Here is a 14,385-nt window from a genome sequence, read left to right as displayed (position 1 = left end):
TTAAGGAACTTGAAAAAAAAAAAATGGAAAATAGCAAACTTCAGGTAGCATTTCTTTAGATTTCTTATTTCCAGTGGATGTACCTGAGATTAGCTCAGCTGGTTAGAGCTTGGTGTTGATGGTGCCCAGGCTGTGGGTTCAAACCCTGTAATGGGTCATTCACCTAAGAGTTGAACTCGATGATCTTTGTGGGTCCCTCCCAAGTCAGAATATCCTGTGATATGTCCATCTCAGCCTTGGACAGGTGCTTTTCCTTAGCTTACAAATTAAAAAGTAGCAGGCAAACCAAAGGGGAGCATTTGTTTTCTTGTTTGTTTCCCTGTGAGCTGAATAACAGCGAGCAGCTGTAGCTGTTGCTTAGTTGTGTTGACTGCTGCGATTTCTTTTCCTCCAGTGATGTCCTTGAAAGTCTTTAAAAGACAGCCAGGATGCCTTTAGTTCTAAGTATTTATTGACAGCAAATGTGGCATGGGCTGATGTTTTTTAGCAGTTAGCTTGATGATGATAACTCAGTGCTGGAGCTGAGGAGCGTTGGCAGCCGTGAGCTCGCTGTGGAACCCTGCAGGCTCCCCTCGGGGTTTTGCTGCTCTGGGGGTGCCACCTGCAGAATGCTTTTCTGCTGGAGAAAGTGAGGCAATGCTGAAGTCCTGGCTTTGTCCATGAAGAAACATTCTCTGTGTATCCTAAATCTGAATTCAGATCTCCCAGGAGTATTTTTCCAGTTGGAGGGAGTGGTTCCTCACGGTGGCTACCTGGCTCCCATCGCCAGATGTGTCGGGGTGAAGGCTGACTGTAACTGAGCTCTCCAGCTGGAGGAGGGGACAGCAAGGGACCTGGTGCCTCAGAGTCTGTGGTGGCAGCGTATGCAAGGGTAAAAGAAAAGGGAAATCCACCTCTTGTCTTTATTAAATCACAAGAAGTAATTGGGGGAGGAAATGAGACTTCTGTGTCATCACTTTGAAACAGAAGATGCAGCTTAAGAAATATAAAGAAATAATAAGGAAATACAAATGTAGCACTTAACAGAATTTTAAAAGCAACATTTTTCTATTTCTGACCCAAGTAACGCAGAAATTTGCCCTGCAAAGAGCAGTGCACCAGTCAAAATGGACACACACCCTGCCATCCACCCCTCTCACCAACTTTGTGAGCGTAATCATTTTCTCTTGGCAGGTTAAAGTTCAGATGTAAGAATTCAAAATATGATGTTCTGTTTCACAAGTCTGCTGCAGGATTCCTCATGGGCTTCAGAAGTAATTGCTACTTTTGCTGTAGGAAGGGACTTTGTTTATGTTTACTTGATAGGATCGATAGAACTATTCCAGTGGGCTTTAACTTGTGGTGTCAGAATATGCTGTGCTGAAGGCAGTGGCAGCACTCTGGTTCTGCAGTATGAAATGCAGGTATTCAGGGCTGCTGTAGCAAGCATTTTTTTCAGCACTTCTTATTAGAAGCACTGGCTTGAAAAGAATATTTATTCAATGATATCTGCTACTTGGCTACTACACTTGAACATTCTTTGTGAATATTTTTGAAAGTCTGTCCTAGAACTTGACGCATAGGGTGCTGGCAAGAGGAGTGTGTTGTAAGTCAACAGACTCCTTGAAAAGTCTCTGAATTATTATGAATTCCCTTGGAGAAGGAAGAACAGCAGCAGCAATCCAGAAATTGAATGGCTCAAATAGGTATGTGCACCTGGGCATGTCTCAGTCCATAACTCACCACTAATGCTGAGTGTCTGCAAACTGTTGGAAACTCAGAATAAGGGATCTGTAGTCTCTGTTTTCTGTTTGCTCACATTTGACTGCTCAGTGAATGCTGCGAGGTTGGAAGTTCCTGCCCACTTCTGCACTGAGGTTGATGAATCCGTATTTGAATCATCCATTTTCAGAGATTTGGGTTGGTAACATTTCAAGCGTGTGAGGAGGGAAGTGCTTATCCTGGTACAGCTGCAATCTGAAGGCTGTACCTGTGCCACCTTCAAACACACACAATTGTTAGGTTGAAGTATTTGTGGAGAAATTACACTCCAAGGGACCGTCTTTATCTTGTCAGGGGTTGTCAAGGCAGAACATTTTGTTGTTCCTATTGTAGGTTAAATTTAAATGTGTGTCTCCCTTTGGCCCCCCCCTCCCCCCCCCGTTTTTCTTTCTATTACCCATCCCCCCCATAGTTCCCTTTACACTTTTATTCTTTGTAGTCGTGCTCAGAGAATTTAGCAGCACTGTGGGAAGAAAACCTTGAAGCTCAGAGCCTGCTCTGCAGCAGAAGAGGCTGTGGTTGCACAGGGAGCTGCCTGGGGAGAATACATCTGTGCTCGAGGGGCCCCTGCTCCACTTGTTCCACAACATACAGGACACATGGCAGGAGTGGAGAAAATGGAAGGGCAAATGCTTGGGGAAGCAGGGATGTGGTGAAAGAAGTAGGTTCAGACATGGTTGGTTAAGGGATAGAGACTGCAAAGACACTGAGGACTGTCACTTCTTCATAAGTTTAGGATGGACAGATTTTATATTAAAAAAATTCTCATCAGGGTCTGTAGGGCAAGGGGTTTGATTTAAAATTAAAATTACTAGAGTGTTTTTTAAAATTAGGTTGCACATTCCTAATAAACTAAAAGCCAGGGAAAATTTAAAAGTGTAGTAGCTCCATTTATATTTTATATAAATATAAAAACTGAAGCTTAGAAGCTTATGTTCACAGGCTTAGAAAGTCTTTTGAAATATTTTAATGTGGTTTTTTTTTTCTTTAATAGGACTTGATAGTTTGACCAGTGTGAGGCTAATAAGGCTTTTTTGTTTGTGTGATTACTCAGCATTCAAATACAGCACATTAGTGACAGTGGTGTTATGCATTATGGATGATGGCCCTCACTGTTATGAGGGATCTTACCTTTGAGACTGTCAAAGCCTTTATTTAGCTGTCCAAAAGAAGAAAACGAGAAGGGTGGATTGTGTGTCACATGGGCATGCTTGAACTCCACTGATGTCCAGATGTGCGTTTTTAATCTGAAGCAGAGCTCTAAAATTCCCCTGGGGATGTCCTGCTCAGGTGGGAGCGTGGGGCACCAGGGATCAGACCCAGGGAGACAGGGATCAGCCCTGGAGTGGCAGGATGGCAGAGCTCTGGCAGCAGTGCTCAGGCTGCTTCTCTTCTCAGCTGGCACCGTGTCCCTTCTGTCTCGCTCTGTGTGCTCTCCAGCCCACCTGTGCCTTATCTGCTTTGTCCAGATTGTTCTTCTTGCTGCACACATCTTTACCTTTTCCCCCTCAGTTGTTTTGAGGCATTCCTGCCTCTTTCTGGTTGTTGTTTCCTACACTTCTCCTTTCCTATCTTCCATTATTTTCAGGGAGAAAACAACTAGAAGAGCAGCTGGGGGTGTTAAATCTGGAGAAAAGGAGGCTCAGAGAGACCTCCTCGCTCTCTACAACTACCTGAAAGGAGGTTGTACCACGTGGGGGTTGGTCTCTTCTCCCAGGTATCAAGTGACAGAACAAGAGGAAATTGCCTTAAGTTGTGCCAGGGGAGGTTTGGTTTGGATATGGGGAAAGCTGTGTGGATGTGGCACTTGGGGACGTGGTGGTGGTGGGTAAATGGCTGGACTTGATCTTAGAGGTCTTTTCGAACTTAATGAGTCTATGGATCTCTGAAGTCCATATTCATCACCAGACTTTCAGAAGCCTGGGTGTTCTGCTCCGTGCTAGGCAGCCTTGTTAGTGCCGTGGTAGGAGCAGAAAGGGGGTGGGAAGAAGGTGGAAGTGGATAAATAACTTTTTGTGCTCCCTGACATGCGCATTTGCTTTTCTTGACCCATCAGCATAAGGTTACCTACAGTGGGCTTGCTGTGTTTTTTTTTCATTTCAACTGTGTGGCTGCATTTCTGTTTGACTGTTTGAAATGGTATGTTTGCATGGGGCTGAAAGAACCTTCTGTTTTGCAATAGAAGAAAACTTCAGGTCTCTGTTTAGTCAGAAAATTGAGAGTAACATGGCTGCTGCTTCTCAAGCTGGTTGGAGCTACAAGGGAAAACAGCAATGGAAACTGGTTTTATTACCTATCTGTCTGGTTTTAGGTAAATTTTAGTGCTTTATTTTTTTTCATGGATAAGTCTTTTTTTTTGTTGCATAAGTCTTGTTTTCTTTTTTTTCTTTCTTTTTTTTTTTTTTTTCCAAAAGGGATGCTAGCTTTTGCTTGTCAAGCTGAAAGTAGGACTGCAGGAGGGAGAGAAATTGATAATGAGGTGATTTGGAGTTTAATTTGGTGTTTCTTCTCCGTGAAGTGCACTTTGCTTTGTGTTTGGTTTTCTGCTGTAATGAATTCTGTCAAATTCATGTTAATTTTGTAGCTCTAATGTGCATCAGACTGGCTCCCTGCTTTGGCTTCTGAGCACAATAACTGATGTGGTAAACTTGACATTCTTCCAGAGGGGATTTGTTGCTAGGTAGGAATAGTTACAGTGGTTCCACTGAAAACACTTCTAAATGATTCTCTCTCTTGCTTAGAAACTACTTATCTAATATTTGTCTTTTTGGTATATTTTGTGGCATTCAGGACTTGGAGGGGGGGAGGGAAGGGGAGTATGAAAGTCAGGCAAATTAACTTTTGGCTTTTTAAATAGGTCGTCCTTAATGTACCCTGGGAATAAAGCTACATGCCAAAATGTTTGAGGTGCCACTGGGTTTGTTCATAAAGACTTTTCTTAGTCAAACTGGTCACCTAATTTTAAAATTTGGTCCCTGGGTTCTGTGGTGTGAATTAAAATAAGAAGTGCTGGAGGTTTTTTGTTTGATTAAACTTAGTTTCAGAGTTTGGATTTTATTTCTTCTGAATTTTGTTGACTTCAAACAAATAATTTCCATTTGGAGCTGCAAGAATTCTTGAAGGAATTATTCTGTGGCAGTAACACTGTGTGACCAGTGCCCCTTTGTTTCTTATAGGACAGAAATTGCTGTGTGACTGTTCAATCAGATCTTACTTTTGTCTGATACCAGCCCATGTCTTTAGTTTTACTTCATATTTCAAGCAGTTTTAGCTCTGTGGGACACCTGGCAGAGTTTCATTGAGGTTTCTTTAATTTTATTGTTTCTGTAACCTTTTACTTTTTGTTCCTAGAAATAGATTTTTTCAAAATTATTGTTTCGAAGTCGTTTTTATTTAGCTTCTTCAGTTTTTAAAAATGAGTTTATGAATATTGGGCAATAAAAAAATATTGTCTTTCCCCTTTTGTTGCCAAACTACCTCTGTAATAATATGTACATATTCTTTATAGTTTCAGTGTTGGCAAAGCTTCCAGTTAGATGATGAAATATGTTTCAGATCTATTTTATTAACTGCTCTGGCTGTGGGAAATGCACATCAAAATCATCTGTTCCATTTCTGGTTTACATCGTTGTGTCCCTATCAGAGTAAAACATGAGCTTTGAAAGGCACAGCAGTGGAAAATTCCTGTTCAAAAACTCAATCACAGTTTTTAAGCATGACTGTGTACACGTTGGCAGACTTCTGTTTGGGGCAAGTGCACCTTACTGTGAACTAATAGAGCAAATCATATAAAACAGTGCTGAGCTATAAAAAGTGATGTGAAAACTCTGTTATTGTAATGATTTACAGCTGGAAGAGCAGAACTGCGTTTGGAAGAAAAGATGAATTTCAGCTTGATATGAGGGGATGTTTAAAATTCTTTTCTGTTTATTTTTTCCCTTTCCCTCTCTGTGTCAGTCCAACACTTGTTTGTAGATTTGCTGGTTTCATGTGGACCAGAAAACCCACTTGAGAGACAGAGGTGGGTTTGACAGGGCAGAGGAGGATTTTCAATAATGAAATACTTGGATACAGAGAGAAAGTCAGCTCTTCAAAGAGCTTTAGATAACTCCTCTGTGTGCTGTGAGGAGTACAAAAATGAGGGAACAAACTGAGCCTTCTGTGCACAGGGAGCTGGAGAGGATGAGGTGTGTAAAGAAGGACTTGAGAGCCAGGAAGGGGGATAAATGAAGACAGCAAGGGAGCATGAAGATCAAGTACTTGAAATGAGAAGGGAGGGAGACAGGAGAAAACATCATGAGTGTTAGGAAATAATGTCCAGGGAATGGCAGAAAATGAGAAGACAATTGAGAAACAACTGAGAGTTGAGCTGTTGATATGGAAAATAGCTCTGTCATTTGGAGCAGGCAGAAATGCAAAGAGGGGCTGTGTCACTTGGGGGCCTCATCCCAAAGCACTAAAACTGCAGGATTGTTCCAGGTTCTGAGGGGCTTTAGCAAGGGGCAGGGAGGACCAGCCTTGCTGAGTGGGCTCCTCAGGGTCACCGTGCTGAGCAAAGAGAAGGCAGCGCTCCAACTGGAATTCATCTCTCCTTGGCCCTGTGGCATTATCCTCCCTCACTGCCCCCGCCCCTCCGTTCTGAAATAGTTGCTATTTTCACGTGTATCCATTCAGTGGAAATTTCCAGCAGACTGCTTGGACTGGTGAACTGGTGCCCAGTTCATATGATTTTGTCATTTTCTATTTAATGTATTTAAGTAGAGGACACAAGCATTTGCGTAGGTAGTTTGGTTGATTTTGTTATTATTGTTTTCACCCAATAGTTGTTATTTCAAGTGTGCCAAAAGTCAATGCTACTTGTCATAGCAGTGTTTATTTGCACTTATTTAAGTAGCTGAAATTTTTTGACCACCTTGGCAATTATTTTGGTCAAACCTGTGAAAAGTTTGACTCATTTAAACTGAATCATGGCATGGTTTGTGTTGGAAGGGACCTTTGAAAGAGCATCTAGTCCAGTTCCCCTTTGAACCCCTGGGTTTAAAGTTAGAAGTTCTTTTAGCCTGGTCCTTGTCTGAGGTACCTGAACATGGACAGGCTGGTAGTAGTTTAGTGAGGAAATGCTGTGTTCCTCCTTCCCTGGTAAAAGCCAAGCTTGTTCACTGTGCAGTAAGGACAATAGTTGCAGTTATTCCTAATCTGAGTCCATTTCCAGTCCACAAAATATTCTTAAATTGCAGTCATTGCTGCTGTGCTGACTCGAATCTTCTTTAAGGGTGTTCTGTGAGTGGCTTTTTTAAACTTCAGACATGTAATCTGGCAATCCTGTAGCTGTTATTTTTAATATTTGGTTTTATTTTTAATATTTTAAAGGCAGTAGATGCTCCTCTTTAAGATTCAGTGCTTTTTCTTATCCTTAAATTTGTCTGGCAGTTGTTAAGGTATTTATTCAACTAGTTGGATTAGAAATGAGATTTGCTGTCTGCAAACAGACTATTTGGCCCCGGGAGTCATAGGCACTTGATTTTAATAAGCTAATGTATGCATCTGTTAATTGTCTCACTGCAAAATGTGGTCTGTTCAGGCTTTTTCATAGCTAAAACTACCTTAGGTACAAGATTAGAATCCTTATTTTGCTTTCCCCCTCTCCCCTCCAACCCAATTTTAGCATCAGAGTTTGTAGTTTTTGCTATTGGAGTGTGGTTTCCCTGTCTTCTGAAACCCTCATGTGTTGAGTTACATCATCTGAATTGAGTTACATCAGCTCTCCAGCATTTGAGCCAGCTCTGTGTGTGCCTGTGACCCTAAGTGAACAGTAGCAATGTTGTGGGCTGCTCTAGAGAAAATCCTTACAGAGAGCTGAGAGTCGTTGCCTGGAACCTTTTCTGGTTTGGAAACTTGACCAACCAAACGTAATTGCTGTAGTTTGCCATTTATACCCTTTAGACAATTTACTGTCTCGTAATGCCTTCTATTTGCAGAGTCCAGCAACTGTTGTAGCACCTTCTTGGGGTTGGGATTTATACCCTAAACCCAGGTTTGCTGCAAGCCCCTTCAAGGCAGAGTTACCAACCTCTGACAGACATTGCCAGGGCTCTGTGTTGCAGTTTCTTGGTGAGTGGTTTGCAGTGTCTCTCAACAGTGTGAGTCTTAAGCATGGAAGGAGCTAAAAAATGAATCTGTAAGATTCATTTTTTTCTGGAAGATTCATTTTTTTCATTTTTCATTCCAGAAATCCTGGAATGGCAGCTGAGCTCCTCAGTTCAAGTGACCAAAGTCAAAATTGTAGTTGAATATTCTCACCAAGCACTGTTGTGTGCATAATCTGAAACAACTTAATCAAAAGTTTGAAGTCGCTGCGCTTTGTGGGTATTGGCCTTGTCAACAGCACTAGCAAAGCTATGGAAAATGCTTGAGTTCTGGTTTTGGCTGGCAAAGAGTAACCAAATAAAAATATCTGAAGTGTAGTGTAAGAATGAAGAGTCTGTGTTGTATTACTGGCTACGTGCTCTTAAAATCTACATGTTTTTCACTTGACTTTGCTGTCGTCATTGGTTTTCTTGGTCTGCACAACTCTTTATTGTGAAACAAATTCACCTCTAAAATTGGAGTTGGGAGTTAAGATAGAATAGAGGACCTGACCCAGAAGAATTAGTAAAGTTTTGCTTTGAAATTTGTTCTCTTTTCTTTCTTTCTTTCACCCCCTCTTGCCATAGAGGACTAAGGATGGTAAAAATACGAACAACTTTTCCTCCTCGTTTTCACCTTTAAAACTTCTGATTAAAATACCAGAAAATGCTAATAGGGAAAAGAAAAAAATAAAATGTGGGCATTTGTATTTGTGTGCCTTTTTTTTTTTTTTTTTTTTTTAGGTAAACCAGACTGTTTAAGGCTGGCAAGGTAGCAAAGTAAGGGCAGGAATTAGTGAGGAAAATGATGAATACTCAGCTCCTTCAATCTTGACTACTTTGTATTCCCAGTGGTTTGTATTACCATCATCATAACTGTGCTGTGTCTTTTGCTGATGTCCTTCAGTGTCAGTTTTTGAGGGAAAATGATGGCAAACAGCTGGGCCTGTTGTGGCCCTTTCTCTTCGATTCATGTTCTTAGAGCTTCATCAGAGACCGACAGAAAAAGCAACTTCAAGAAGAGCGTAAAAGACAGCATTGTTCTACCTCCAGGTCTATTCTGAACTCTGAGCCAAGCATTGACTTTGCCAAAGAGCTTTTCTGGGCTATGTAAATCAGGAAAAATTCAGAACAAAGTTGTATACTGTTGAGAGACATCCTCTCATGGAAACCGTGGAGAGGGTCCTTAAACCCTCCTAAACACGTATGGTCTGTGTTTTATATCTTTCAGTGCATTTAATACCAGTAAACCCCGTCAGGGAAGATGGGCTGAATCCCAAGAGCCGGAAGAGAATCATGCCTGATCTGCTGACAGAGCCTCCTGCCATAGACCCTGTTTATGAAGCTCATGTTTACTGCAATATTCCCACCATTGCTGAACGCAGCATGGAAGGTAAGCTCTGGGAGGGCAAACCACAGCTTAGTTGCTTGTTTCTGTGTGCTGGCACTGGAAAGGATAACTGTGTGCATGGTCAGTTCTTTGGTGCTTGGAGAAGGTACAGCAAACATGAACTGGTTGCTGAATTTCCTTAAGTCATTCAAAATACGCTGTTCTTCTTTTGTTCCCTTTGTATCTTCTCCGTTGTCTTGGTTGGGAGAGATGTAGATATTTAATATTTGAATTGTAATTCTTAGTACAACTGAGATGCATTGCAAAGAGTCGACTCGGAATTTTGAAGACAAAAAAAAAAACCCCTGCAGAAGTAATTAATTTTGGATTCCAGACCATTAGACATGGTCAGCTACAAGGCATATTTGCATTCTTTACCCTGCAGCGGCTGCAGCAGCAAGGGAACCTGAATGAATTCCCTCATTAACATACCCCACTAATGCATATAAAATAAATTACAAACTAGTATAGCAAAAAGCTCCAGATTAGACACGCTGCAAAATCCATCATTATGATGGGGTCTGCAAGAGAGGCATTATAAAAGTGGAATCACCTAATTGCATTGGCAGAGTTTGCTGCTTGAATTATGTCTTGTGTGGTTGTTGGACTTTAGATGTCCTATGGAAATGTGCTGAGAAACTCAGTTTTGTGTAACTTATCTTGCAATCTGAAGTGAAATCTTTCTTGGGATGGTAAGTTATAATTTCTTGGGGATGTTTTCTTTCATTGCAATACCAAAGCTATCATTACACCTAATTATACCTGGTTTTTTTAATTAAAGAAAGTGGGTGCAGGTAACAAATTTTCTCTCTTCTTTTCTTCCCCTTTCTTCACTTTAGGTCATGCACCTCATTATTTTAAGCTGGTGTCAGTTCAGGTGTTGATTCGACATGGTGATAGGTATCCACTCTATGCCATTCCCAAGACAAAGAGACCTGACATTGACTGTATGTTGGTGCCCAGCAGGTAAAATTCTTGGGTTTTGTCATTCCTAAGTGCTTGTTTTGCTTGAGAATTATTTTGTTCTTCTTCAGGAAACAATTTGTGCAACCTGAAGTACATTGTGACTTCAGATCTTTGTGTATTGTCATGGCTTTAAAAAAACAACCTCTGTATCAGTGGTGCACAGTACTTTCTTTGAAACAAGAACTATTACCTGTTACCAGTTCAGGCCAGAATAAGTTCTTTGTATTTCTAGAAAAATAAAAACTATTTAATTGAATATTTAGGTTACCATTCCTCTTAGATAAGCTTTTACACATTTTCAAAATGTAAGTGCAGCGTTTTAGGCAGTCTCTTCCATTTCAGCTCAGTATTCCTTTCATCTGAATACAAAAAAGGTCTCAGTCAGTTCATCACTACCAAAAGAAAACTGATATTTGTATTTTATATTATTATCTTTTACTTTTCAGAAATAGAGGCTATCACAGTTCCCTTAAAGGAATGATTTGTGTCAAAATTCAGGAAAAAATGGGAGTTGTACGTTTAACTTAAAAATGCAAGTTAACAGAAAATGCATTTTGCTGCTTGAAAACTACCCTTTTCCTGTAGTTAGCACTCACTGTTAAGCACTGTCACACTCAAGTTATTTGTGTCTGACTGACATTAAAACACTGGTTTCCTTTCTGTGTCAGTACAGTGTGCTTCTGTCTGACATCATGTCTTTGTAGGTTGCTGATGTCTGTTTTCATACCTGAACGACTTTGAGCTATAGATATGATCTGAACTGCTTCTCTTCCTCATGGAAGAACCTTTCTGTTTTGTTTAGGGTTTACTTGCTGATCAAGATGAATGATAGTGTAAAGCAGTAGAAATAAACAGTGATGATGTAAATCCCCAATTTTTGCCCTAGGTTACTTGATTACATGTGTTTTTTTCTCCTTTTTAGTAGGATCTATGGTATTATTTTGTTTTTCCAGTGGAGAAATCACCAGTAAGCCACTGAATACTTACAATTTCAAGGCACATGCAGTACCAGGGGGATGATCCAAGACAGCCAGCATGGCTTTACTAAGGGCAGATTGGTCAGGCACAATCTGGTGGCCTCCCATGATGGAGTGACTGCAGCAGTCAGCAAGGGAAGACTGATTGATGTCATCTCCCTACACTTTTGTAGGGCTTTCAGTACAGTCCTACATGACATCCTTGTCTCCAAATTTGGAGGGAGGGCTGCTCAGTGGATAAGGAATTCAGAGCTGTGGTCAATGGCAACCCAACTCCAGTTATCTCTGCCATAGAGCTGAGTGGGCAATTAATTTCTCTAACAAGATGGAAAATGAATCGTTTGCTAATAGCTATGTTAACATCATTAATGACTTTTGCCTTTAAGGGGCAAGACTATTTTCAGCATGAATTACTAAGTAAAGAAATACGATACAGATTTCCATTGAGTTCTTAGAGGCTCTGATCTTGCTTAATATCTGTCATGTTAGAAGGTATGTGAGAAAGCTTTATTGAAAAGATGTTAACTGCAAGTGACAATGCTGGATGAGTAGCTGTATCTCTCAATATTAGAGTGCCACATGAGACCTCAGTTTTGTATTTGTCAGAGAAGCTTTTGTAGCTATTTCCACTTGAGTTTCAGTCAAGGAATACAATATGAAGGCCCTGGAGTCATAAAAACTATTCATAAAAGGCAAGGAAATGGTGTGGCTTTTGCCACAGAATGACCAAGTGGAGCAGTTAAGAGGGCAGTGTCAGGCTCTGAGGAGCCTGGTGGGGGAAATGCCCTTGGCTCTTACCATCATCAGTGTATAGATGATACATCCCTTACCATTCACAGCCACTGAAAGACCTTGTCCCCCCAGGAACAGAACTTAGGTAAACCAGGATCTCCTGGTTTAGGTTTAATCAGCAGAAAGATGAAAGGCATTGGCTCTGCACTGTTCTGTCCAGAGGTGTTAAAGCTGACCTTCCTGAATAAAGCTGGGATTGTTACTGCTTTGGCCGGTGTTTTGAATGGAACATTTATTACTTCAGCATCAGGAAGTGATTTGCTGTGTTTGGCTGTCAGGCTTATATTCCTTTGTGATGCAAATGTGGTGCTTGATTGTAAACATATTTATAAGGAGAGTAGGACAAGGTCTGTAATTGCTGCCTTTGAACAGAAGGGTTCTGGGTGCTGTACAGTTGAGATGCCTGATTGAAAGTCTGGCTTGTTTAAGCTTTCTGGACTTACAGCATCAGATAAGCATGCTGCTCATATTCAGGGTGTTCTTTATTTCACTTGGCATTCAGCTGATGGAATTCATTAATTAAGCAGATTATGCTACAGCCCCCTGGATTTCTAATGGATATGCAAAATAGCCTTGAGGTCACTCTCTGGTTTTGCAAATGATGGATTGTGACATGTAAGTGTGGAATGAATATAAGCAAATGGATTAAATGCTTTGGAGATTTCTTCCCTGTAAAACTTCAATTAACATTGTTATTATTTTCATTGTTCTGGATGCAAATTTTCAAGTGAATAATATATACTTTTTTCCTCGAGAAAATCAATTGACTATTGATAAAAATCTTTTCATTGTAGTGTTTACTTATGGGGGAAATAATTTACACATTTATAGTGTCAAAAAAAACCACCATACAGTGTTTCTTCACTGAGTTTGTGTGTGAGAGAGAGAGAAGAAATGCTTTTTGGAAGATGCTAAAATGATTTCAGAAGACTGCTATAATTTGATAGTAAGCTGGGTTAATTAGCATATACTTTAAGGCATTTTGAGAGGTGTTGATGTTAATCACAAGAAGCTTAGTAACAAATACTGAAATTTTATGTTCAGTATGCACATGTTTTGAAACTGCCACAAAAAGAAGATGGAAAAGTGTGGGAGAGGCAAGTATCATACTGAGAGCTAAAGGAGGTGTGGATCTGAGTTGGAGTGAGGTCAAAGTACAATCCAGACCAGAAGTGGGTGAAGAAAGGTCTCCTGACTACTCTAAAGACTCAGAAGAGCAGTGAAGTAGGGGGAATTAGAAAATCACAAGATGGTTTGGGTGGGAAGAGACCTTACAGATCATCCAGTCCCAAGCCCCTGCCAGGGGAGCACTGTAGAGTTGGTTATAAAAATGTTAAAACTATGAGACCTTTATGAATAAGTAATCCCCCACAGTGCTACTGCTGCCTTAGGATCTCTTTTGTAGACTACACTGATCTATTGTTGGCTTTAGTGGCTCTTTCCATTCATTTACCTTCTAGAAAGGAAACACTGCAGTCCTTTGATCTGACGCTTTTTTGTCTACTTGAACTTCACAGAAAAAATACACATTATTTTTGCTTGAAGTTATAAAGTATTTTTTTGCATTTTGAGTAAAGAGAAAAGGCGCTTGCTTTTGGTGCAGTTTGCAGACAGAGTTGTGTGCTGTGTGATTACAGAAGGGTCACGTCTGTGTGCTGTACACTTTTGTATCTGAACGCCTGAAGGAAAAAGCAAATTTTTATTGAGGGATGTCAGCTCAGTTCCTGGCAGAAATGCACATCTAGTTCAAATAGTTGTGCAGTGTGATTTCTTTCCATGTACACTGGGGTGATATTTCAATACTAAAGCTTTTTAAGGCCTTTACAAATAAGATATTTAAATGTGGAATAAGGATCTAAATGTTGGTCCATTTTAGTGCTAGTGCATGAAAACTACAATGTTAAATCTCGGCATCTATTATCCCAGTGTTTGGTTTGTAAATAAGGACAAGATAAGCTGAATTAATTATTATGAGGGAAAAGAAGCATCCTCAGCTTTTTTACAGATAAAATTTATTCTATTTTACAAAAATAAAATCATTAAAAGGCAAATTAACAGACTTGAAATATGGGAAACAAATGTTCAAAATTAGGAAGTATGGCTGTTGCTAGTGGATTTCAGTGAAAAGCCATTCTATGCCCTGACAAAATTTGAAATATTTCTTGTACTAATACTATTTCCAAATGTGGTAGCTTGCCATTGTAATGCTGGGAAAATTACAGAAGGGTATCCCTTCAGCCCATTTTTATTTTCTGATTGCTTTTATGGAAATAAAATTTTAAGGATAATTCAGTCTTTTCAACTGTACAACTGAGCAATTTCCTTTGCTTCCTGCTCCAGCAGCCTCAGCCGGGTTGCCTGGATACTCCATCTC

At 40.3% G+C, this 14,385-nt stretch overlaps 1 protein-coding gene across 3 annotated transcripts in view; it reads left to right on the top strand.

Moving 5' to 3' along the window:
- The window catches only part of PXYLP1 (2-phosphoxylose phosphatase 1), a 47,438-nt gene that overhangs the window by 26,509 nt on the left and 6,544 nt on the right, over nt 1-14,385 (top strand). For 2 of the 3 annotated variants that reach the window (XM_050308322.1, XM_050308321.1), the window contains exons 3-4: nt 9,118-9,279; nt 10,116-10,242. In XM_050308322.1, coding sequence (XP_050164279.1) covers nt 9,118-9,279; nt 10,116-10,242 — 289 coding nt within the window. Of the gene's footprint in view, nt 1-3,972; nt 4,073-9,117; nt 9,280-10,115; nt 10,243-14,385 lie in introns of those variants that run through there. The other variant, XM_050308323.1, reaches the window with a different exon arrangement.

Source organism: Myiozetetes cayanensis, unplaced genomic scaffold (genome assembly GCF_022539395.1).
Source record: "Myiozetetes cayanensis isolate MyiCay16 unplaced genomic scaffold, myiCay2020 scf13, whole genome shotgun sequence".
In the NCBI taxonomy this organism is placed as follows: domain Eukaryota; kingdom Metazoa; phylum Chordata; class Aves; order Passeriformes; family Tyrannidae; genus Myiozetetes; species Myiozetetes cayanensis.
This window is presented reverse-complemented; position numbering and strand designations above follow the sequence as displayed.